This window comes from Hyla sarda, chromosome 2, assembly GCF_029499605.1.
Source record: "Hyla sarda isolate aHylSar1 chromosome 2, aHylSar1.hap1, whole genome shotgun sequence".
NCBI classification, from domain to species: Eukaryota; Metazoa; Chordata; class Amphibia; order Anura; family Hylidae; genus Hyla; species Hyla sarda.
Window position 1 is genome coordinate 36,260,209 of NC_079190.1, and position 26,461 is coordinate 36,286,669.

General features: G+C 47.4%; 1 protein-coding gene across 4 annotated transcripts in view; it reads left to right on the forward strand.

Annotated features, from left to right (window-relative positions):
• CNTN5 (contactin 5) overlaps positions 1 to 26,461 on the forward strand; it is a 1,441,523-nt gene that overhangs the window by 1,186,049 nt on the left and 229,013 nt on the right. For all 4 annotated transcript variants that reach the window (XM_056561527.1, XM_056561528.1, XM_056561529.1 and 1 more), the window contains 2 exons: positions 22,390 to 22,517; positions 23,711 to 23,886. In XM_056561527.1, coding sequence (XP_056417502.1) covers positions 22,390 to 22,517; positions 23,711 to 23,886 — 304 coding nt within the window. The remainder of the gene's footprint in view (positions 1 to 22,389; positions 22,518 to 23,710; positions 23,887 to 26,461) is intronic.

The window sequence follows — 26,461 nt, forward strand, 5'->3', positions numbered from 1 at the left end:
TATCACCTACAATTTTATGTCACATCTGCTGCTTCTTTGGGTAACACGCAGGGCTCGCTTGCCAGTGACGTGTTGCCACTTGTGACCCACAATCCCTATTCATGGTGCATGCACAGGATGTCTGGTCGGAGTTCAAACCTGTCAGACTGCTCATCCATTACAATCCCCATTCACGGCGCATAGGGGATTCATGTGTCAAAGAAGGCGCGGAGAAGTGTTGCAGCCCTGTAGCCACACTTCTTTCACACTCAATGCACCCCTAAAAAATGTTTTTTGTTTTTTTAGTGAAATAAAGGATCAAACAACATCTATGAAGATATGTAAAGTATCATACACCAACATCTTTTATGGCCATGCTAGCAATTTCATATGTATACGGCTTCTTTCACACTGCGTTAGTGCACGGCAGTATGACGGCCATCGAGGGAGCCTGGGGGAATAGTGGGAGAAAAATTACTGCTTGCACCATCTTCTCCTGCTAGTCCTGTTACAAAATAATGGCGCCCGACGGACCCCATTATAGTAAATGGGAGCCATCGACCCCGTTATTGCACGTTATGCCCCATCTAAAAAAAACTGCTGTTAAAGGCTGGAAAAAAAAAAGGGCCTAATGGCCGTTTAAAGGGGTGCTCTGCTGCTCAGCGTTTGGAACAAACTGTTCCGAACGCTGGAGCCGGCGCAGGAAGCTCGTGACGTCACGCCCCCTCCCATAGACTTGCATTGAGGGGTCAGGGTGTGACGTCATGAGGGGGTGGGGCAATGACGTCACAAGCTTCCTGCTCCAGCGTTCAGAACAGTTTGTTCCAAACGCTGAGCAGCAGAGCACCCCTTTAAGGACGGGGCACAATGGCAGTGTGAAACTAACGTACGACAGATGCACTTTAAACAATTTATACTATCTATAGTGCCCAAATGGTAATGCCATTTCTTAGTGGGACTCACAGGCAATATCTTCTCTCATCAGCGTCGTCCTCTTGTATTTTATTTTCCATCTCGCTCGGACCACTGTGACGATTCCTTCCAGACGTATATCATTTCTGCAGAATTGGTAGGGAAACATTTTAAGCGCAGCAATTACCCAACACTGCATTAAGTAGTACAGCTATAAGAATATATGTCATTCAGAAACAAGGAAAAGGTCTGCACACCTAGCTTTTTTATGCTCCTGAATCTCATATCTGTTTATAATAGCTCAGCTATTATAGACTGATTTGCCTATAACATATAATCAAAGCTGTCTATAATAGCTCAGCTATTATAAACAGATATGCCATTCAGGAGCATAAAAAAGCTAGGTGAGAAATTGTCACCTAGCTTTTCTGGGCTCCTGAATGGCATATCTGCTTATCATAGCTCATCTATTCTATACAGATTTGACTAAAAGTTATAGGAAAATCTATCTATAATAGCTGAGCTATGATAAGCAGATATGCCATTCAGGAGCCCAGAAAAGCTAGGTGACAATTTCTCACCTAGCTTTTTTATGCTCCTGAATGGCATATCTGCTTATCATAGCTCAGCTATTATAGACTGATTTGCCTATAACATATAATCAAAGCTGTCTATAATAGCTCAGATTTTATAAACAGATATGCCATTCAGGAGCATAAAAAAGCTAGGTGAGAAATTGTCACCTAGCTTTTCTGGGCTCCTGAATGGCATATCTGCTTATCATAGCTCATCTATTCTATACAGATTTGACTAAAAGTTATAGGAAAATCTATCTATAATAGCTGAGCTATGATAAGCAGATATGCCATTCAGGAGCCCAGAAAAACTAGGTGACAATTTCTCACCTAGCTTTTTATGCTCCTGAATGGCATATCTGCTTATCATAGCTCAGCTATTATAGACATATTTCCCTATAACATATAGTCAAAGCTGTCTATAACAACTGAGCTATTATAAGCAGACATGCCATTCAGGTGCATGAAAAAGCTAAGTGAGAAATTGTCATCTAACTTTTCTGGGCTACTGAATGGGATATTTACTTATCATAGTTCAACTATTATAGACAGCTTTGACTATATGTTATAGGCAAAGCTGTCTATGATAGCTGAGCTATGATAAGCAAATATGCCATTCTCAAACCCAGAAAAGCTAGGTGATAATGTTTCACCTAGCTTTTTCATACTCCCGAGTGGCATATCTTCTTATAATAGCTCAGCTACTATAAACAGAAATGCCATTCAGGAGCATGGAAAAGCTGGGTGAGACATTGTCACCTAGCTTTTCTTTGCACCTGAATGGGAAGTCAGTTCATGCCTGGTGGACTAGTGATACCTTTGGGAGAAACTCCTGGGGCAGAGGTAGAGAGTAATGTGCGCTGGGGGCGGGACCTCAGGCAGGTGGCAGCTACAGCACACACAGTAGTTTTTTAAACTTGGCAGGCACTGGCAGAATGGGGGGGGGGGGAGGCGTTTCATACGCTGATGTCATGTGGGGCACGCAAGTCAGCAGGTTACGCAGCCACGTCACCACCAGGGCCGTAGGTAAGCCTGTGGGCCTGGGACATCGCAGGGACAGCCCTCTTTTACTGTTAATCAGTGGCGGCTCTAGAATTTGTGAGGCCCCGGCATCATTTTCTGCAGACGTTACATGACCCGATCGGCTGTGAGATGGCAAATTCTGTCCAGTACATCGAGACCACAATCACTTATAATACCAGTATACAAGGAGGGCAAAATTGAAAAAAAAATATCATTTAGCACCTTTTGGGGTGCGTCCGTTTCTATGCAGTGCACTTTTCAATAAAAAGACTCTTAATCTTTATTCTGTAGGTCCATACGATTAAAATGATAACAATTTATATACCGTATTTATCAGGGTATACCACGCACCGGCCTATAACATGCACCCTCATTTTACCAAGGATATTTGGGTAAAAAAAAGTTTTTTACCCAAATATCCATAGTAATATGAGGGTGCGTGTGTGCGCGTGTATACCCCGATACACCCCCGGGAAACGCAGGGGGAGAGAGGCCGTCGCTGCCCGCTTCTCTCCCCCTGCCTTTCCTGGGGTCTAGAGCCCTGCTGCCGGCCCTTCTCTCCCCCTGGCTATCGGCGCCGCTGCCCGTTCTGTCCCCTTGACATTGCCTGTGCCGCTGCCCCGTTGCCTCCCCCATCCCCGGTTGTATAATTACCTGTTGCCGGGGTCGGGTTCACGCTGCTTTAGGCCTCCGGTGTGCTTCCCCTGCGTCGTTGCTATGCACTGCACGGCGCGGCGCAATGACGAGTGACGTCATTGTGTCTCGCAGTGCATAGCAACGACGCAGGGGACGCACACCGGAGGCCTAAAGCAGCGCGGACCCGACCCCGGCAACAGGTAATTATACAACCGGGGATGGGGGAGGCAACGCTTCTCTCCCCCTGGCTATCGGCGCCGGCAACGGGGCAGCGGCACCGATAGCCAGGGGGAGAGATCGGGCAGTGGCACCGATAGCCAGGGGGAGAGAACGGGCAGTGGCACTGATAGCCAGGGGGAGAGAAAGGGCAGCGGCACCGATAGCCAGGGGGAGAGAACGGGTAGTGGCACCGATAGCCAGGGGGAGAGAACGGGCAGTGGCACTGATAGCCAGGGGGAGAGAACGGGCAGTGGCACTGATAGCCAGGGAGAGAGAACGGGCAGTGGCACCGATAGCCAGGGGGAGAGAACGGGCAGTGGCACTGATAGCCAGGGAGAGAGAACGGGCAGTGGCACCGATAGCCAGGGGGAGAGAACGGGCAGTGGCACCGATAGCCAGGGGGAGAGAAGGGCCGGCAGCAGGGCTCTAGACCCCAGGAAAGGCAGGGGAGAGAAGCACCTTTGTGCTCGCTTTAAATCATTGAACTGCAGCGGCTTATCTGCGTAAAACGCGCAGGTAGACTAGGCTAAAAATTTTAGCCTAAAAAGTGCGTGTTATACGCCGATAAATACGGTAGGTTTTTTCTATTTAACTACTTTAAAAAAATTCTTGTACAAAAATAAGTTTGCTTTATAGTCTCTCTTCTCACCCTTATAACCCCTTTATTTTTCCACATACTGGGCGATATGAGGGCTCATTTTTTTGTGCTGTGATCTGAAGTTTTTATCAGGACCATTTTTTTTATGACACCTTTTGACCGTGTTTTATTTTTCGACCAAAAATACGCACTTCTGGACTTTGATATTTTTCACGCTTTTGCCTTTCACTGTGTAACTTAAATAACATTGTATTTTATTACTTCAGACATTAGCACACCTGGCGATACCACATATGTTTATTGTGTTTTTTTTTACATTATTTCATTTGAAAAATGAGGAAAGGGGGTGATTCAAACTTTTATTAGGGAACGTGTTAAAAAAAGTAAATATATGTGATTTATTATTATTTTTTTACACTTTTTTAGTCCCCATGTGTAGGCCAGGCAGTATAGGGAAGCGAGTACAGGGACATAATACTGCGGGGCTATATACCGTGACTGTGCTGCTGTACCCACTGCCCTGGTTACTAATATATATCTTATGTACGTAATATGGGCCAGGCAGGGCAGAGAACACAGCACAGTCATTGATATACAGTGACATAATACTGCTGGACTATATCCATTAATTATGCTGTACCCACTGCCCTGTCTACTGTATACACGCATATATATATATATATATATATATATATATAGCAGCCAGGGCAGTGGGAACAGCACAGCACAGCTGATGTATATAGCCCAGCAGTATTATGTCACTGTATATCAGTGTTTCCCAACCAGGGTGCCTCCAGGTGTTGCAAAACTACAACTATGGCAAACTGGTAATTGTAGTTTTGCAACAGCTGGAGGAACCCTGGTTGGGAAACACTGCTGTATATCAATGACTGTGCTGTGTTCTCTGGCTGGCCCATACAGCATATACTACTATATATACATATATATAGGGCAGAGGACACAGCACAGTCACTGGTATACAGTTGGTGACTGAATGCTGCCTGAGCCAGGCCCGGCCACTGGGACTTATCTACAGAGCTCGTCACCGTCTGACCTTCTTCTTCGCACTGATGGCCCCTCTGCCGGTCGGAGACTGTCAGACTGGACGGAGCTCACATGGAGGGAAGATTCAGACTGCAGAGGCCGTACAGCTGTGAGGCTGTGTGTCTCTCTCGCCATCTCTTCAGCTCTGCGGTGAGCAGCCGGGGGAGGGGTCGGGCGGGCAGGGACTATTTACTAATAAGCTCAAGTGTCTTTGGCACATGACCAGCCCCATCAGCCCCCTCTCTTAAAGGGGCAGCAGGGGCTGGTCGGAAGAAGCGCTGGGGCCCAAAGGAAATGTTTTATTTTTAAACTTCACTCCCTGCAGTCGGGGGGAGAGTAGGGAGTTGCGCTGATCGGTCTGTGCGGGCCGTTTGTGCGGGCCGCTGGGCCTTTTTTAACGCAGGGGCCTGGAGCTGCCGCTCCATCCGCCCCTACGTTAATACGGCCCTGCACAAGGGGTAATAGGAGAACCCCATTTCTTCTGAGTATGTGAATACCCCATATGTGGACGTTAAGTGCTCTGCTGGCGCATTACAATGCTCAGAAGAGAAGGAGCAAAATGTGGCTTTTTGAAAGAGGATTTTGCGGAAATTGTTTTTGGGGAACATGTTGCATTTAGAAAGTCACCAGAGTGCCAGAACAGCAAAAAACAAAAAAAAACAAAAAACAAACACATGGCATACTATTTGGGAAACTACGCTCCTCAAGGAACATAACAAGGGGTATAGTGATCTTGGTGCCAGAAAGTAAAAAAAAATGTAAATTACTTCTATAAAAAAATCTTAATCCTTCCAGTTCTTTAGCTGCTGAATACTACAGAGGAAATTATTTTCTTTTTGGAACACAGAGCTCTCAGCTGAATCGCGAGCACAGTGCTCTCTGCTGGCATCTCTGTCCATTTTAAGAACTGACCAGAGTAGGAGAAAATCCCCATAGCAAACAGTTCCTAAAATGGACAGAGTTGTCAGCAGAGAGCACTGTGCTTGTGATGTCAGCAGAAAGCACTGTGTTCCAATCAGAAAATAATTGTATCTGTAGTATTCAGCAGCTAATAAGTACTCGAAGGATTAAGATTTTTTAATAGAAGTTATTTACAAATCTGTCTAACTTTCTGGCACCAGTTGATTTAAGCGTCTGTATTTGGATCACTTTGTTCTGCTGCTCACTCATTCTGACATCCACTGATCAGGAACGGACATTTCCAAGGCAAGCACTGAGCCCGCCCTCACTCACTATGCAGTATCACTTCCTCCCTGAGTGTGCTGTGCTGGGTCTTTTCATCCAATCACTGCAGGCTGCTCTGTAACCCCCTCCTCTTTGTTTTCATGCTGCAGTCTGATAGGACAGGAGTGAACACAGATGAGTGCTAGTCCCACCCTCACTTCCTGGACTTTTTCCCTGCCTGTGCTTCAGCTGGGACAAATATGATGCTGCAGCCAGACAGGATTATGTTCTGGATGGTATGGGGACCCCTAGTGGTCTTTTTTTATAAGCCATAATCTCTATGAAAAGGAAATAACATTTTGTTATGAAGTATATGTAATAGGTTAATGTTTTGCCAAGATGTACAACATATAAAAAGTTTTTTTTGTTTCTGACAGTGCCTACTTAAATGTTTCGAAGCAAGAGAATTATATCTTTCACCTATAGGCTATTTTGTATTAGTTATCGCAGCTTTTCTTTTTGAAAACAATAGTGTTTTGCCCAGAGGTCTTGATCTGGGCCTGAGGGTGTCCACAGCAATTCTGTCTTTTATGTGTAAAGACATTTGGGTCACAAGTATAAGAAGGGAAGCAAGGCTTAAAAAACTAAAATCTCAAATGTATTGTGCACAAGCTATTATGTGTGTTTGGGTAAGCTTTTTAACCCCTTAACGACGCAGGACGTATATTTACGTCCTGCGCCGGCTCCCGCGATAGGAAGCGGGATCGCGCCGCGATCCCGCATCCTATCGCGTCGGTCCCGGCGCTCATCAACGGCCGGGACCCGCGGCTAATACCACACATCGCCGATCGCGGTGATGTGTGGTATTAACCCTTTAGAAGCGGCGGTCAAAGCTGACCGCCGCTTCTAAAGCAAAAGTGAAAGTGACCCGCTGCTCATTCGGGCTGTTCGGGACCGCCGCAGTGAAATCGCGGCGTCCCGAACAGCTGAGCGTACACCAGGAGGACACCTGCCTCCTCAGTGTCCGATCGACGAATGACTGCTCCGTGCCTGAGATCCAGGCAGGAGCAGTCAAGCGCCGATAACACTGATCACAGGCGTGTTAATACACGCCTGTGATCTGTGTAAAAGATCAGTGTGTGCAGTGTTATAGGTCCCTATAACCGCATGGTCAATGGCGTACGCGCAAAAAAATTCCAAAGTCCAAAAAAGCGTATTTTGGTCACTTTTTATATAATTAAAAAATGAATAAAAAGTGATCAAAAAGTCTGATCAAAACAAAAATCATACCGATAAAAACTTCAGATCACAGCGCAAAAAATGAGTCCTCATACCGCCCTGTATATGGAAAAATAAAAAATTTATAGGTGTCAGAAGATGACATTTTTAAACGTATAAATTTTCCTGCATGTAGTTATGATTTTTTCCAGAAGTGCGACAAAATCAAACCTATATAAGTAGGGTATCATTTTAACCGTATGGACCTACAGAATAATGATAAGGTGTCATTTTTACCGAAATATGCACTGCGTAGAAACGGAAGCCCCCAAAATTACAAAATGGCGTTTTTTCTTCGATTTTGTCGCACAATTATTTTTTTTTCCCTTTCGCCGTGCATTTTTGGGTAAAATGACTACTGTCACTGCAAAGTAGAATTGGCGACGCAAAAAATAAGCCATAATATGGATTTTTAGGTGGAAAATTGAAAGGGTTATGATTTTTAAAAGGTAAGGAGGAAAAAATGAAAGTGCAAAAACGGAAAAACCCTGAGTCCTTAAGGGGTTAATGGACATAATGTTTTTTTTTTTTTTTTTGTCAACATCATAGAACAAGGACATGATCAGCCCCAAAATGTAAGCTTAAAGGGGTACTCTGGTGGATTTTTTTTTTATTTTTATATCAACTGGCTCTAGAAAGTTAAACAGGTTTGTAATTTACTTCTATGTAAAAATCTTAATCCTTCCACTAATTATCAGCTGTTGTATGCTCCACAGGAAGTTGTGTAGTTCTTTTCTGTCTGACCACAGTGCTCTCTGCTGACACCTCTGTTCGTGTCAGGAACTGTCCTGAGCAGGAGCAAATCCCCATAGCAAACCAATCCTGCTCTGGACAGTTCCTGACATAGACAGAAGTGTCAGCAAGAGCACTGTGGTCAGACAGAAAAGAACAACTCAACTTCCTTTGGAGCATTCAGCAGTGGGTATGTACTGAAAGGATTAAGATTTTTAAATAGAAGCAATTTACAAATCTGTTTCTTTCTGGAGCCAATTGCTAAAAAAAATTAAAAGAAACATATTTCCACCGAGCACCCCTTTAACCCCTTAAGGATGCAGGACGTAAATGTACGTCCTGGTGAGGTGGTACTTAACGCACCAGGACGTACATTTACGTCCTAAGCATAACCGCGGGCATCGGAGCGATGCCCGTGTCATGCGCGGCTGATCCCGGCTGCTGATCGCAGCCAGGGAGCCGCCGGCAATGGCCGACGCCCGCGATCTCGCGGGCGTCCGCCATTAACCCCTCAGGTGCCGGGATCAATACAGATCCCGGCATCTGCGGCAGTTCGCGATTAAAATGAACGATCGGATCGCCCGCAGCGCTGCTGCGGGGATCCGATCATTCATAACGCCGCACGGAGGTCCCCTCTCCTTCCTCCGTGCGGCTCCCGGCGTCTCCTGCTCTGGTCTGTGATCGAGCAGACCAGAGCAGGAGATGACCGATAATACTGATCTGTTCTATGTCCTATACATAGAACAGATCAGTATTAGCAATCATGGTATTGCTATGAATAGTCCCCTATGGGGACTATTCAAGTGTAAAAAAAAATGTAAAAAAATGTAAAAGTAAAAGTAAAAAAAAAGTGAAAAATCCCCTCCCCCAATAAAAAAGTAAAACGTCCGTTTTTTCCTATTTTACCCCCAAAAAGCGTAAAAAACATTTTTTATAGACATATTTGGTATCGCCGCATGCGTAAATGTCCGAACTATTAAAATAAAATGTTAATGATTCCGTACGGTGAACGGCGTGAACGAAAAAAAATTTAAAAAGTCCAAAATTCCTACTTTTTTAATACATTTTATTAAAAAAAAATTATAAAAAATGTATTAAAAGTTTTTTATATACAAATGTGGTATCAAAAAAAAGTACAGATCATGGCGCAAAAAATGAGCCCCCATACCGCCGCTTATACGGAAAAATAAAAAAGTTATAGGTCATCAAAATAAAGGGATTATAAACGTACTAATTTGGTTAAAAAGTTTGTGATTTTTTTTAAGCGCAACAATAATATAAAAGTATATAATAATGGGTATCATTTTAATCGTATTGACCCTCAGAATAAAGAACACATGTCATTTTTACCAGAAATTGTACGGCGTGAAAACAAAACCTTCCAAAATTAGCAAAATTGCGTTTTTCGTTTTAATTTCCCCACAAAAATAGTGGTTTTTTGGTTGCGCCATACATTTTATGATATAATGAGTGATGTCATTACAAAGGACAACTGGTCGCGCAAAAAACAAGCCCTCATACTAGTCTGTGGATGAAAATATAAAAGAGTTATGATTTTTAGAAGGCGAGGAGGAAAAAATGAAAACGTAAAAATTAAATTGTCCTTAAGGCCAAAATGGGCTGAGTCCTTAAGGGGTTAATATATGGAGGGGGAAAAAAAGGGGGGGGGATATAGTACTGTATAATAGAGATATTTTGTGCAAAGATTCATGATGTGACTGATGATCTAGTTGGAACTTTAATATAACCCAGTGACAGATAAATGTTTTTTTTTTTTATGATATTGTTGTCCATGTTTGTCTTGGGGCTAAATGGCTGTGTTGTGATTCCATTATAATGCTGCTTCCTTTTTTGTGAAACTGCTATTTCCTGTTGGAGTTCCCTCCCTTAACTACAAGTCCCAGGATCTCTTGTTTGCAAGTGTGAGGTCACTTTTCTCCCTCCCACACATCAGCCACCCCACCCATTGAAGCACACCTGGGACAATTTCCTGCAGTCCTGTGGAGAATAATCTCCTCCCCACCCAGCGGTTGCTCCACCCATTGAAGCAGACAGGCTGGATAAATGCATCGCTGCAAACACTTACAGCGTTCTCTGGACTGGGCAGCCCACTGGATGTTAACTGAGCAGAAAGACATATAATATATACCCTTTAGCTTAGTACATACCAGAACAGTGCCTCCTGTCTTTGCTCCTGTTCTTGGTTTTCATGACACCTTAATCCGGCGAATACTAAATGAGCAGCAAGGCATACAATGCATCCCTCTCCACTCGTTTTACATGAGAAAGGACACTTTTCTTTTGACAGGAGTCTCTGCTCCTGTACAAATGAGATTTGACTGTCAAGTCCAAATTGATTTCAATGGCCGATACAAGTGAAACAAGGGGGCATTTTATACATGTAGAGCAGTAGTCTCCTAACGAAGGTCCTCCATATGTTGCAAAACTACAACTCCCAGCATGCCCGGACAGCCAATGGCTGTCCGGGAATGCTGGGAATTGTAGTTTTGCAACATTTGACAGGTCTAATGCAATACTGACAAGTCTAATGCAATATTCTGTTCTCACATACAGGCCTGGTGCAAGGATTTTTGCCACCCTAGGCGAAAGCTAATTTTGCCATCCCGCCCATTGGCTCCTCCTGATGTATGGAGGCATGTGCAATGTCAGGATGTTGGATGGACCTGACCTTAGTGATTTCCACTGTCTGCCTCGGATGTGGCGCCTCACTCCTCCATCAGGCTGAAAAATGCAGATTATTATAGTACTGGTGGGGTGGGGGTAGCGTGGTGGGATTTTGCTTGACAGGCAGATGCTTTGGATGGGCGGGTGCTTTGAATTCTGGCTAACTTGATTGCAGCGGGCAGAGCATGGCCCCCATCAAGAGGGCGCTCTAGGCGGCTGCCTATAGGCAGAACCGGCCCTGGCCACAGACTATAGAACTCTCTGCCATGTGTTATTTTGATTCAATGAGTTAAAAAGTTTGGCTTTCTTAATTTTACCACCACTAGTGATCACCAGTCAGTGTGGTTTAATATAAGAACAGTGAAGGAGTCACACCACACAAAAACTAAATTTTTAGATTTTAGAAAAACAGACTTTTCAAAAATGAGATTAGTCATAAATTAGTCCCTATCAGACTGGAACGGATTACATGGAGTCCAGGAGAAATGGGACTACTTAAAAGACGCATTATAGAAGGCAACAGAAAATTGTATTACATTTTTCAGTAAAAGGAAGAGACCACTGTGGTACTCAGCAGAAGTGGCCAAAATCATAAAAAACAAAAAAACTAGCATTTAGTAATTATAAAACAACCCAGAGCAATGAAGATAGGGAAATCTACAAGACTAGGCAGAATGAGGCCAAGCAAGTTATAAGAACTTCTAAAGCGCAGGCAGAAGAAAAGCTAGCTCAGTCTGTGAAAAAAGGGGATAAGACATTCTTCATATATATAAATGAAAAAAGGAAATCAAAACAAGGAATAACTAAATTAAAATCAAAGGAAGGAATGTATGTAGATGAGAATAAGGGGCTAGCCAACTGCCTTAATGAATACTTTTGTTCAGTTTTTACAGAAGAAAAAGAAGGAAAAGGAGGAAGACTGATGACTTGTCTGATGCATGTGTCTTTACAGAGGAAGAGGTTCTACGTTTGCTGTCTAAAGTGAAGACAAATAAACCACAGAGGCCTGATGGGATACACCCAAAATTATTAAGAGAGCTTAGTGGTGAACTAGCAAAACCGTTAACAGATTTATTTAATCAATCACTGGTAACTGTTGCGCCGAGCGCTCCGGGTCCCTGCTCCTCCCCGAAGCGCTCGCGGCGTTTCTCTCCCTGCAGCGCCCCGGTCAGACCCGCTGACCGGGAGCGCTGCACTGACATGGCCGGCGGGGATGCGATTCGCATAGTGGGACGCGCCCGCCCGCGAATCGCATCCCAGGTCACTTACCTGTCCCGGTCCCCGGCTGTCATGCTCTGGCGCGCGCGGCTCCGCTCTCTAGGGCGCGCGCGTGCCAGCGCTCTGAGATTTAAAGGGCCAGTGCACCAATGATGGTGCCTGGCCCAATCACCCTGATTAGCTTGCACCTGTTCCTTGCCCTACTTATACCTCACTTCCCCTGCACTCCCTTGCCGGATCTGTTGCCTTAGTGCCTTGAGAAAGCTATTACTGTGTTTGTCCATACTGTGTTCCTGACCTCCTGCTATTGCCATATTGACTACGAACCTTGCCGCCTGCCCCGACCTTCTGCTACGTCTGACCTTGTCTCTGCCTAGTCCTTCTGTCCCACGCCTTCTCAGCAGTCAGCGAGGTTGAGCCGTTGCTAGTGGATACGACCTGGTTGCTACCGCCGCAGCAAGACCATCCCGCTTTGCGGCGGGCTCTGGTGAATACCAGTAGCATCTTAGAACCGGTCCACCGGCACGGTCCACGCCAATCCCTCGCTGACACAGAGGATCCACAACCAGCTAGCCGAATCGTGACAGTAGATCCGGTCATGGATCCTGCTGACGTGCCGCTGCCAAGTATCGCTGATATATCCACACTGGTCGCCCAGCAATCCCGACTGATCGCCCAACAAGAAAACCAGTTGTCGTACTTGACCACCATGACACAGCAACTTCAGCCACAGCTACAGCAACTTCAGTCACAGCTACAGCAGCTGCAACAGCAACAACCATCTCCTCTGCCGGCTCCTGCACCTCCTCCGCAGCGAGCGGCCGCTCCTAACCTCCGCTTGTCCCTGCCGGACAAATTTGATGGGGACTCTAGACTCTGCCGTGGTTTTCTGTCACAATGTTCCCTACATTTGGAGATGTTGTCGGACCAATTTCCTACAGAACGGTCGAAGGTGGCTTTCGTGGTCAGTCTCCTGTCTGGGAAGGCTTTGTCTTGGGCCACACCGCTCTGGGACTGCGATGACCCTGTCACCGCCTCTGTACACTCCTTCTTCTCTGAGGTTCGCAGTGTCTTCGAGGAACCAGCCCGAGCTTCTTCTGCCGAGACTGCCCTGTTGAACCTGGTCCAGGGTAATTCTTCAGTAGGCGAGTACGCCATCCGATTTCGTACTCTCGCTTCCGAATTATCTTGGAACAACGAGGCTCTCTGCGCGACCTTTAAAAAAGGCCTATCCAGTAACATCAAAGATGTGCTGGCCGCACGAGAGATTCCTGCCAACCTGCATGAACTTATCCATTTGGCCACCCGCATTGACATGCGTTTTTCGGAAAGACACCAGGAACTCCGCCAGGAAAAAGACCTTAATCCCTGGGCACCTCTCTCTCGGTATCCCTTGCAATCTACCCCTGTGCCTCCCGCCGAGGAGCCTATGCAAGTAGATCGGTCTCGCCTGACTATTGAAGAGAGGTCTCGCCGTAGGGATAAAAATCTATGTCTGTACTGCGCTAGTACCGAACATTTCTTGGTGAATTGCCCTATTCGCCCTCCACGTCTGGAAAATGCACGCACGCAACCTGCTCATGTGGGCCTGGCGTCTCTGGGTACGGAATCTGCTTCTCCATCTCTCTCTGTGCCCGTACGGATTTCTCCTTCTGCCAACTCCTCCTTCTCTGCTGTGGCCGTCTTGGACTCTGGTTCTTCTGGAAATTTTATTCTGGCCTCTTTGCTTGATACGTACTGCATCCCGGTGACCCGTCTCATCAAGCCGCTCTATATTTCTTCGGTCAACGGGGTCAAGCTGCACTGCACTGTGCGTTATCGCACAGTGCCCCTGCTTATGAACATTGGACCGCATCTCGAGGAAATTGAATTTTTGGTTTTGCCCGGCTGTACCTCTGAAATCCTCCTCGGTCTGCCATGGCTCCAGCACCATTCTCCCACCCTTGACTGGACCACCGGGGAGATCAAGAATTGGGGTCCTGCTTGCCGCAAGGAGTGCCTCACGTCTGCTCCCAGCCCCGTCTGTTGGTCCTCAGTGTCTCCTCCTGTGCCTGGTCTCCCCAAGGCCTGTCAGGACTGTGCCGTGCCCCCTCATAGTCCCCGTCCTGGTGACACTCTGCCCCGTGTCAAACCTCACCCTCTGCCCCCCCTCCCCATTCCCACTCCTTCTGGACTGTCTGCCATGCATGGGCATACCCAGGACTTCGCTGTCCCCCGGAGGGAAACGCTACAGTCGCTCCCGATGTCCTCGTCCTCTGTGGAGCGACATCCCGACAAAAAGAGGGGGAGACCTAAGGGGGGGGGGGGGGGGGGTACTGTTACGCCGAGCGCTCCGGGTCCCTGCTCCTCCCCGAAGCGCTCGCGGCATTTCTCTCCCTGCAGCGCCCCGGTCAGACCCGCTGACCGGGAGCGCTGCACTGACATGGCCGGCGGGGATGCGATTCGCATAGCGGGACGCGCCCGCCCGCGAATCGCATCCCAGGTCACTTACCTGTCCCTGTCCCCGGCTGTCATGCTCTGGCGCGCGCGGCTCCGCTCTCTAGGGCGCGCGCGCGCCAGCGCTCTGAGATTTAAAGGGCCAGTGCACCAATGATGGTGCCTGGCCCAATCACCCTGATTAGCTTGCACCTGTTCCTTGCCCTACTTATACCTCACTTCCCCTGCACTCCCTTGCCGGATCTGTTGCCTTAGTGCCTTGAGAAAGCTATTACTGTGTTTGTCCATACTGTGTTCCTGACCTCCTGCTATTGCCATATTGACTACGAACCTTGCCGCCTGCCCCGACCTTCTGCTACGTCTGACCTTGTCTCTGCCTAGTCCTTCTGTCCCACGCCTTCTCAGCAGTCAGCGAGGTTGAGCCGTTGCTAGTGGATACGACCTGGTTGCTACCGCCGCAGCAAGACCATCCCGCTTTGCGGCGGGCTCTGGTGAATACCAGTAGCATCTTAGAACCGGTCCACCGGCACGGTCCACGCCAATCCCTCGCTGACACAGAGGATCCACAACCAGCTAGCCGAATCGTGACAGTAGATCCGGCCATGGATCCTGCTGACGTGCCGCTGCCAAGTATCGCTGATATATCCACACTGGTCACCCAGCAATCCCGACTGATCGCCCAACAAGAAAACCAGTTGTCGTACTTGACCACCATGACACAGCAACTTCAGCCACAGCTACAGCAACTTCAGTCACAGGTCCAGGGTAATTCTTCAGTAGGCGAGTACGCCATCCGATTTCGTACTCTCGCTTCCGAATTATCTTGGAACAACGAGGCTCTCTGCGCGACCTTTAAAAAAGGCCTATCCAGTAACATCAAAAATGTGCTGGCCGCACGAGAAATTCCTGCCAACCTGCATGAACTTATCCATTTGGCCACCCGCATTGACATGCGTTTTTCGGAAAGACACCAGGAACTCCGCCAGGAAAAAGACCTTAATCCCTGGGCACCTCTCTCTCGGTATCCCTTGCAATCTACCCCTGTGCCTCCCGCCGAGGAGCCTATGCAAGTAGATCGGTCTCGCCTGACTATTGAAGAGAGGTCTCGCCGTAGGGATAAAAATCTATGTCTGTACTGCGCTAGTACCGAACATTTCTTGGTGAATTGCCCTATTCGCCCTCCACGTCTTGAAAATGCACGCACGCAACCTGCTCATGTGGGCCTGGCGTCTCTGGGTACGGAATCTGCTTCTCCATCTCTCTCTGTGCCCGTACGGATTTCTCCTTCTGCCAACTCCTCCTTCTCTGCTGTGGCCGTCTTGGACTCTGGTTCTTCTGGAAATTTTATTCTGGCCTCTTTGCTTGATACGTACTGCATCCCGGTGACCCGTCTCATCAAGCCGCTCTATATTTCTTCGGTCAACGGGGTCAAGCTGCACTGCACTGTGCGTTATCGCACAGTGCCCCTGCTTATGAACATTGGACCGCATCTCGAGGAAATTGAATTTTTGGTTTTGCCCGGCTGTACCTCTGAAATCCTCCTCGGTCTGCCATGGCTCCAGCACCATTCTCCCACCCTTGACTGGACCACCGGGGAGATCAAGAATTGGGGTCCTGCTTGCCGCAAGGAGTGCCTCACGTCTGCTCCCAGCCCCGTCTGTTGGTCCTCAGTGTCTCCTCCTGTGCCTGGTCTCCCCAAGGCCTGTCAGGACTGTGCCGTGCCCCCTCATAGTCCCCGTCCTGGTGACACTCTGCCCCGTGTCAAACCTTACCCTCTGCCCCCCCCTCCCCATTCCCACTCCTTCTGGACTGTCTGCCATGCATGGGCATACCCAGGACTTCGCTGTCCCCCGGAGGGAGACGCTACAGTCGCTCCCGATGTCCTCGTCCTCTGTGGAGCGACATCCCGACAAAAAGAGGGGGAGACCTAAGGGGGGGGGGGGTACTGTTACGCCGAGCGCTCCGGGTCCCTGCTCCTCCCCGAAGCGCTCGCGGCGTTTCTCTCCCTGCAGCGCCCCGGTCAGACCCGCTGACCGGGAGCGCTGCACTGACATGGCCGGCGGGGATGCGATTCGCATAGCGGGACGCGCCCGCCCGCGAATCGCATCCCAGGTCACTTACCTGTCCCGGTCCCCGGCTGTCATGCTCTGGCGCGCGCGGCTCCGCTCTCTAGGGCGCGCGCGCGCCAGCGCTCTGAGATTTAAAGGGCCAGTGCACCAATGATGGTGCCTGGCCCAATCACCCTGATTAGCTTGCACCTGTTCCTTGCCCTACTTATACCTCACTTCCCCTGCACTCCCTTGCCGGATCTGTTGCCTTAGTGCCTTGAGAAAGCTATTACTGTGTTTGTCCATACTGTGTTCCTGACCTCCTGCTATTGCCATATTGACTACGAACCTTGCCGCCTGCCCCGACCTTCTGCTACGTCTGACCTTGTCTCTGCCTAGTCCTTCTGTCCCACGCCTTCTCAGCAGTCAGCGAGGTTGAGCCGTTGCTAGTGGATACGACCTGGTTGCTACCGCCGCAGCAAGACCATCCCGCTTTGCGGCGGGCTCTGGTGAATACCAGTAGCATCTTAGAACCGGTCCACCGGCACGGTCCACGCCAATCCCTCGCTGACACAGAGGATCCACAACCAGCTAGCCGAATCGTGACAGTAGATCCGGCCATGGATCCTGCTGACGTGCCGCTGCCAAGTATCGCTGATATATCCACACTGGTCGCCCAGCAATCCCGACTGATCGCCCAACAAGAAAACCAGTTGTCGTACTTGACCACCATGACACAGCAACTTCAGCCACAGCTACAGCAACTTCAGTCACAGCTACAGCAGCTGCAACAGCAACAACCATCTCCTCTGCCGGCTCCTGCACCTCCTCCGCAGCGAGCGGCCGCTCCTAACCTCCGCTTGTCCCTGCCGGACAAATTTGATGGGGACTCTAGACTCTGCCGTGGTTTTCTGTCACAATGTTCCCTACATTTGGAGATGTTGTCGGACCAATTTCCTACAGAACGGTCGAAGGTGGCTTTCGTGGTCAGTCTCCTGTCTGGGAAGGCTTTGTCTTGGGCCACACCGCTCTGGGACTGCGATGACCCTGTCACCGCCTCTGTACACTCCTTCTTCTCTGAGGTTCGCAGTGTCTTCGAGGAACCAGCCCGAGCTTCTTCTGCCAAGACTGCCCTGTTGAACCTGGTCCAGGGTAATTCTTCAGTAGGCGAGTACGCCATCCGATTTCGTACTCTCGCTTCCGAATTATCTTGGAACAACGAGGCTCTCTGCGCGACCTTTAAAAAAGGCCTATCCAGTAACATCAAAGATGTGCTGGCCGCACGAGAAATTCCTGCCAACCTGCATGAACTTATCCATTTGGCCACCCGCATTGACATGCGTTTTTTGGAAAGACACCAGGAACTCCGCCAGGAAAAAGACCTTAATCCCTGGGCACCTCTCTCTCGGTATTCCTTGCAATCTACCCCTGTGCCTCCCGCCGAGGAGCCTATGCAAGTAGATCGGTCTCGCCTGACTATTGAAGAGAGGTCTCGCCGTAGGGATAAAAATCTATGTCTGTACTGCGCTAGTACCGAACATTTCTTGGTGAATTGCCCTATTCGCCCTCCACGTCTTGAAAATGCACGCACGCAACCTGCTCATGTGGGCCTGGCGTCTCTGGGTACGGAATCTGCTTCTCCATCTCTCTCTGTGCCCGTACGGATTTCTCCTTCTGCCAACTCCTCCTTCTCTGCTGTGGCCGTCTTGGACTCTGGTTCTTCTGGAAATTTTATTCTGGCCTCTTTGCTTGATACGTACTGCATCCCGGTGACCCGTCTCATCAAGCCGCTCTATATTTCTTCGGTCAACGGGGTCAAGCTGCACTGCACTGTGCGTTATCGCACAGTGCCCCTGCTTATGAACATTGGACCGCATCTCGAGGAAATTGAATTTTTGGTTTTGCCCGGCTGTACCTCTGAAATCCTCCTCGGTCTGCCATGGCTCCAGCACCATTCTCCCACCCTTGACTGGACCACCGGGGAGATCAAGAATTGGGGTCCTGCTTGCCGCAAGGAGTGCCTCACGTCTGCTCCCAGCCCCGTCTGTTGGTCCTCAGTGTCTCCTCCTGTGCCTGGTCTCCCCAAGGCCTGTCAGGACTGTGCCGTGCCCCCTCATAGTCCCCGTCCTGGTGACACTCTGCCCCGTGTCAAACCTCACCCTCTGCCCCCCCTCCCCATTCCCACTCCTTCTGGACTGTCTGCCATGCATGGGCATACCCAGGACTTCGCTGTCCCCCGGAGGGAGACGCTACAGTCGCTCCCGATGTCCTCGTCCTCTGTGGAGCGACATCCCGACAAAAAGAGGGGGAGACCTAAGGGGGGGGGGTACTGTTACGCCGAGCGCTCCGGGTCCCTGCTCCTCCCCGAAGCGCTCGCGGCGTTTCTCTCCCTGCAGCGCCCCGGTCAGACCCGCTGACCGGGAGCGCTGCACTGACATGGCCGGCGGGGATGCGATTCGCATAGCGGGACGCGCCCGCCCGCGAATCGCATCCCAGGTCACTTACCTGTCCCGGTCCCCGGCTGTCATGCTCTGGCGCGCGCGGCTCCGCTCTCTAGGGCGCGTGCGCGCCAGCGCTCTGAGATTTAAAGGGCCAGTGCACCAATGATGGTGCCTGGCCCAATCACCCTGATTAGCTTGCACCTGTTCCTTGCCCTACTTATACCTCACTTCCCCTGCACTCCCTTGCCGGATCTGTTGCCTTAGTGCCTTGAGAAAGCTATTACTGTGTTTGTCCATACTGTGTTCCTGACCTCCTGCTATTGCCATATTGACTACGAACCTTGCCGCCTGCCCCGACCTTCTGCTACATCTGACCTTGTCTCTGCCTAGTCCTTCTGTCCCACGCCTTCTCAGCAGTCAGCGAGGTTGAGCCGTTGCTAGTGGATACGACCTGGTTGCTACCGCCGCAGCAAGACCATCCCGCTTTGCGGCGGGCTCTGGTGAATACCAGTAGCATCTTAGAACCGGTCCACCGGCACGGTCCACGCCAATCCCTCGCTGACACAGAGGATCCACAACCAGCTAGCCGAATCGTGACAGAAACAGTGAAATTAGCAAATGTCATGCCCATTCACACAAAGGTAGTAGGGAGAAGTCAGGCAACTATAGGCCAGTAAGTCTGACATCAATAGTGGGGAAATTAATGTAAACCCTACTAAAGGATAGGATTGTGGAACATCTAAAATCCCATGGATGACAAAATGAAAAACAACATGGGTTTACTTCAGGGAGATCATGTCAAACAAATCTTATTGATTTTTTTGACTGGGTGACTAAAATTATAGATGGTGGAGGGGCAGTAGACATTGCATATCTAGATTTTAGTAAGGCTTTTGACACTGTCCCACATAAAAGACTTATCAATAAACTTCAGTCATTGAGCTTGGACTCCCATATTGTTGAGTGGATTAGGCAGTGGCTGAGTGACAACAGATGGTTGTAGTCAATGGAGAGTATTCAGAGCAAGGTCTTCTTACCAGTGGGGGCCTCAGGGATCTGTACTGGGACCTATCTTCATTAGTGATATTGTAAAAGGTCTCGATGGTAAGGTATTGGTCTTTTTGCTGATGACACAAAGACATGTTACAGGGTTGATGTTCCTGGAGGGATACGCCAAATGGAAAAGGATTTAGGAAAACTAGAAGGATGGTCAGAACTCTGGCAACTGAAATTTAATAGCAACCTCCAAATACTCCCAAGGGACTTCAATAGGCGCAGAAAGGATGAGGAGTTATAGATGTATAAGCGATATCATTTATTTGCAGAACAACGCGTTTCGATGCCAGGACGGGCGTCTTTCTCAAGTTCATAGCAAATGTTAACAAAGGAACATATTTATACAAAAAAAAAGACAAAAAAGTAATCAACTCACAATGGGCGGTTAATAGCAAATGTCAACTGAAATTTAATGTCAATGACACCAAATTTGGGGAACCTGCTACTTTCTAATGTGGTGCTATACTGCACCTAATGTGTGGAAACTGCTTCTTCCTAATGTGGGGCTATACTGCACCTAATGTGGGGAACTATACTGCACCTAATGTGGAGAACTATACTGCACCTAATGTGGAGAACTATACTGCACCTATTGTGGGGGAACTATACTGCACCTAATGTGGGGAACTATATGGCACCTAATGTGGGGGAACTATACTGCACCTAATGTGGGGAACTATATGGCACCTAATGTGGGGGAACTATACTGCACCTAATGTGGGGAACTGTACTGCACCTAATGTGGGGGAACTGTACTGCACCTAATGTGGGGAACTATACTGCAGCTAATGTGAGGAGCTATACTGCACCTAATGTGGGGGAGCTATACTGAACCTAATGTGGGGAACTATACTGCACCTAATGTGGGGGAACTGTACTGCACCTAATGTGGGGGAACTATACTGCACCTAATGTGGGCAACTGTACTGCACCTAATGTGGGGGAACTGTACTGCACCTAATGTGGGGAACTATACTGCAGCTAATGTGAGGAGCTATACTGCACCTAATGTGGGGGAGCTATACTGAACCTAATGTGGGGAACTATACTGCACCTAATGTGGGGGAACTGTACTGCACCTAATGTGGGGGAACTATACTGCACCTAATGTGGGGGAACTGTACTGCACCTAATTTGGGGAGCTATACTGCACCTAATGTGGGGGAACTATACTGCACCTAATGTGGGGGAACTGTACTGCACATAATGTGGGGGAACTGTACTGCACCTAATGTGGGGAGCTATACTGCACTTAATGTGGGGAACTATACTGCATCTGATTAAGGGAGACATGGGACTGATTAAGGGGGCAGGGGAATGATTAAATATTAAAAAAAATATTTGTTACAAAGATTTTTTTCCTCTTTGTGTATGTTTATGGGGTAATGGGGGGGGGGGGGTGCCACAAGGTTAGCTCGCACAGGGCGCCTGAACACCTAAGGCCGACCCTGCTTGGATGTATAGGGAGAGGTATAAGCAGTAGAGAGAGAAGTGCTCATGCCGCTCTACAGAACACTGGTGAGACCTCACTTGGAGTATTGTGTGCAGTACTGGAGGCCGTATCTCCAGAAGGATATATATACTCTAGAGAGAGTTCAGAGAAGATACTAAACTAGTCCATGGATTGCAGGATAAAACTTACCAGGAAAGGGTAAAGGACCTTAACATGTATAGAAGAAAGAAGAGACAGAGGGGATATGATAGAGACTTTTATACATAAAGGGAATCAACACGGTAAAGGAGGAGAGGAGATTTAAAAGAAGAAAAACTACCACAAGAGGACATAGTGTTATATTAGAGGGGAAAGGTTTCTGCAGTAATATCAGGACGTATTACTTTACTGAGAGAGTAGTGGATGCATGGAATAGCCTTCCTGCAGAAGTGGTCGCTGCATATACAGTGAAGGCATGGGATAAGCATAAGACTATCCCTCATATATGATAGGGATAAGCATAAGACTATCCCTCATATAAGATAGGGATAAGCATAAGACTATCCTTCATATAAGATAGGGCCAGGGACTATTCATAGTATTCAGATTATTGGGCAGACTAGATGGGCCAAATGGTTCTTATCTGCCGACACATTCTATGTTTCTATGTAATATAAGAAGTTATAGTTACTAAATTACAGCAGATGGGTTATTGATCCAGAGATTTATTTTGATTGCTGAATGTAGTCAGGAAAAGAATTTCAACCTCGTAACTATGTCTCTCATTGTTTTTTTGTGAATATATATATATATATATATATATATATATATATATATATATATATACACAGTACATACACACACATCATGATGTCTCCAGATGTATGAAAGACCTTTTTTTTCTTTTTTCCAGGATAGCTGTTCTTCCAGATGGAAGTTTACGGATCTTAAATGCTTCTAAATCAGATGAAGGAAAATACACATGCCGTGGGGAAAATGTGTTCGGTTCTGCCGAAATTACAACAGTTGTGTCTGTTACAGGTAATGACTTATCTATTAGATAAATGTATAATTGGATCATCGTATCTCCCTTGTGACTTGTTAAATACACAGGTTATTTAATGAGAGAATAAAAATAGTTTTAGGGCCCCTACTAGGACACAAGGCTTTTAATGTATTGATAAAGATTCAAAGATTTTATTCCGTGCTTAAAGTCCATAAATACTTTGGTACTTAAAGAGGCACTCTGGAGAACTGGAACTGGTGCCAGGAAGTTATACAGATTAGTACATTACTTCTGTTTAAAAATCTTAATCCTTCCAGTACTTATCAGCTGCTGGATGCTCCACAGGAAGTTGTGTAGTTCTTTCCAGTCTAACCACAGTGCTCTTTGCTGACACCTCTGTCCGTGTCAGGAACTGTCCAGAGTAGGAGAGGTTTGCTATGGGGATTTGATCCTAGTCAGGACAGTTCCTGACATGAACAGAGGTGGCAGCAGAGAGCACTGTGGTCAGACTGGCAAGAACTACACAACATACAGCAGCTGATAAGTACTAGAAGGATGAACATTTTTATATAGAAGTAATTTACAAATCTGAATAACTTTCTGGCACCAGTTGATTTGAGAACATTTCCTCCAGAGTAGCACTTTCAACTATCTTTGAAGACTGCCATCTGTTCAACTATCTAAAGCCTCTAGACTTTAGGCTCCCATACACATTAGGGAAAGGTTTAGACCCTGCCAATTCTGGTAGAAATGGCCTCCTGACTGTCAGATAATGTCAGGGAAGGATCAGGCATGAAGGATTCCAACTTCAAGATTCTTGTTTTCATAGAGATAAGTCACCACTAGATTGAGTAGATGTGTAACTCCCCCTTCCCATTCAAAACGCATAAATGTTCTGGACCAAACTTTCATGTGAATGGGAGAGATAACTAACAACTTAACGCTATTGAAGGTATATGGGCAGCTTTATGGCTCATTCACACTACAGATTCACCAGTCTTGCTTGGAATGATTGGAATGATCGACTTCTCAACATTAACTTAACTCTAATAGGGTATTTCAAATACAGACTACCCCCATACTGTCCTAGTTTAGATGCCAATGGCAAGGTACTTCAATGACCATAGGGTTGGTTCTTGTTTTCTTCTTCCCCTAGACACATTATAGTCGAGGGTGAGTGTATATAGAACAATTGATCTAAGAAGTGTCATCCTTTCTCTATGTTTAGAACCTACAAAGATAGAACTAACACCCAAGAGAACGGAACTGACTGTCGGGGAAAGTGTTGTTCTTAGCTGTAAAGCCATCCACGATCCTCTCCTGGATATCAGCTTCTTCTGGACATTAAATGAACAGCCGGTTGAGTTTGAAAAAGAAGACGGACATTTTGAGAGCATTAGAGCCGTAAGTAGAAAAATCATTACTAAAATGATAGAACTAAAAACTACTGTAAGAACCTCACTTGTACATTTTTCAAGTCGAATAGACACGTTTGCAAATTTTATTTATTTGGTTCACAAATAGTCCAGGTTAAAAATCTCCTCCCGTTTTGTGTCTACAGCTGCTATTCTGTCCTATATGTTTCATTAGTTACAGGCGGCAAACCCTGTGTAGTCTGTTCCGGTGGCAATACTCACTAAGATCTGTTCTTTACCCTTTACTAGCAAATGCATGTTAGCAAGAAGATAGAAGTGCGTACGATTGCGGGATTAAGGCTGGGTTCACACTACGTTTTTCAACTACGGTTCCCGCATACGTTTTCTATCAAAAACCGTATGGGAAAAAAATGGATGGAACAGTATGGGGAAAAAGTAAACCGTATGCGTTTTTAAACAGTATACTGTTTTTAAAAGTGCATACAGTTCCGTCCATTTTTATAGAAAAAAAAACATATGCTTTTGAAAATTTTGTCCATTTTTAATGGGAGGGGTCTTGGGTGGGGACTTTAGGATTCAAATGCGCATGTGCAAAGTAAAAACATATACGTTTTTCCCGTATGCAACCGTATACATGTGCGTTTCCCATTGACATCCATGTTAAAAAAAAAAACGTATGCAGTTGCAGTACGGTTTTTAAACTGGAGTCAAAACCGTGGTTGACCATGATTTTGTCTCCGGTTAAAAAAAACGTACTGCAGCCGCATACGTTTTTTTTAACATGGACGTCAATGGGAAATGGACATTTATACGGTTCCATACGGGAAAAACGTATACGTTTTTACTTTGCACATGCGCATTTGAATCCTAAAGTCCCCACCCAAGACCCCTCCCATTAAAAATGGACAACATTTTCAAAAGCGTATGGGTTTTTTTTCTATAAAAATGGACGGAACTGTATGCACTTTTAAAAACAATATACTGTTTAAAAACGCATACCGTTCACTTTTTCCCATACTGTTCCATCCGTTTTTTTCCCATACGGTTTTTGATAGAAAACATATGTGGGAACTGTAGTTGAAAAACGTAGTGTGAACCCAGCCTTAGCTTGTTCACCCACATTGAACCCAAAACGCTGAATTTTAATGTGGGTGAACAGGAGTCCAACGAGGGGTCACTTACTAAAATACATCCAGTAGGCCCTGAGATATGGCCCCCAGAAGATCCTCTGCTAAATTTAGTAATTTGCGCACTAGAGGTGTGGCCCCACTGGCTCAATTTACATATTCATGGTCTTTGACTCCCCGTCCTAGTGATGTGGAGTCGCTGGTCACGTGAGCGCTCTGCTCATTATGACGCGAGAGCTAACTATAGTAAGAGCGTTCACATGACCAGCGACTCTACCTCATTGGGACGGGGAGTCACAGACCATGACCATGTAAATTGAGCCGGACACCTCTAGAGCTTAATTTACTGAATTTGGCAGAGGATCTCCTGGGGGACATATCTCAGGACCTACTGGACATATTTCCTGTTCACCCACATTATAACACAGTGTATTGGCTTAGTGTGGGGGATCAGGCTGACAGTTTTCCTTTATATAATAAAGGGGTTGTCCATGATGTTCAGAAATTTGGAAAATAAGAAAAAAAAAGCTGCTTCAGTGTCACTACCACTTTGGCGTTCCCAATTGAGCCTTCAGTGATCATATCACATATACAGTGACCCCCCCGACCTACGATGGCCCGGACATACGATCATTTCAACATGCAATGTCTTCTCAGAGGCCATCGCATGTTGAAGGCAGCATCAACATACGATGCTTTTGTATGTCGGGGCCATCGCATAAATGGCTATCCGGCAGTGCAGACTGCTTCAGCTGCCGCAGGATAGCCGTTTACGGTGCCCCGTGTGGTCCGCTGACGATCACTTACCTGTCCTCGGAGCTCCGGCATGTCCTCTTCGGGATCCCCAGCATCGTCGGCACTCTCCATCGTCGTCATCACGTCGGCGCGCACGCCGTCCCGTCATCCAATAGGAGCGGCGTGCGTAGCGACGTGATGGCAGCAACGGAGAGCGAGGATGCCGGGGTAGCAGAGGCCTTGCCGGAGCGTCGGGGACACCTCGGGGACGCGGCGACAGCGATGGAAGGCGACATCCAGGGCAGCGGTGACGAGCGGTGATGGTCCGGAGCGGCAGGGACACGTGAGTATAACATCCAATACCAGTGGTCTTCAACCTGCGGAACTCCAGATGTTGCCAAACTACAACTCCCAGCATGCCCGGACAGCTGTCGGCTGTCCGGGCATGCTGGGTGTTGTAGTTTTGCAACATCTGGAGGTCCGCAGGTTGGAGACCACTGTCCTATACTTTTCATTGCACGGATCCCTCAACATACGATGATTTCAACAAACAATGGTCCATTTGGAACGGATTACCATCGTATGTTGAGGGACCACTGTATATATATATATATATATAATTTGTGTGGCACTAAAGCCAATCTCAGCATGTATGTATGACACATGACCATTGAAGGCAGTGATTGGACGAAGTACATGATGTCATCGCTGCAGGCCCGATGGGGAACAACAAAGTGGCGG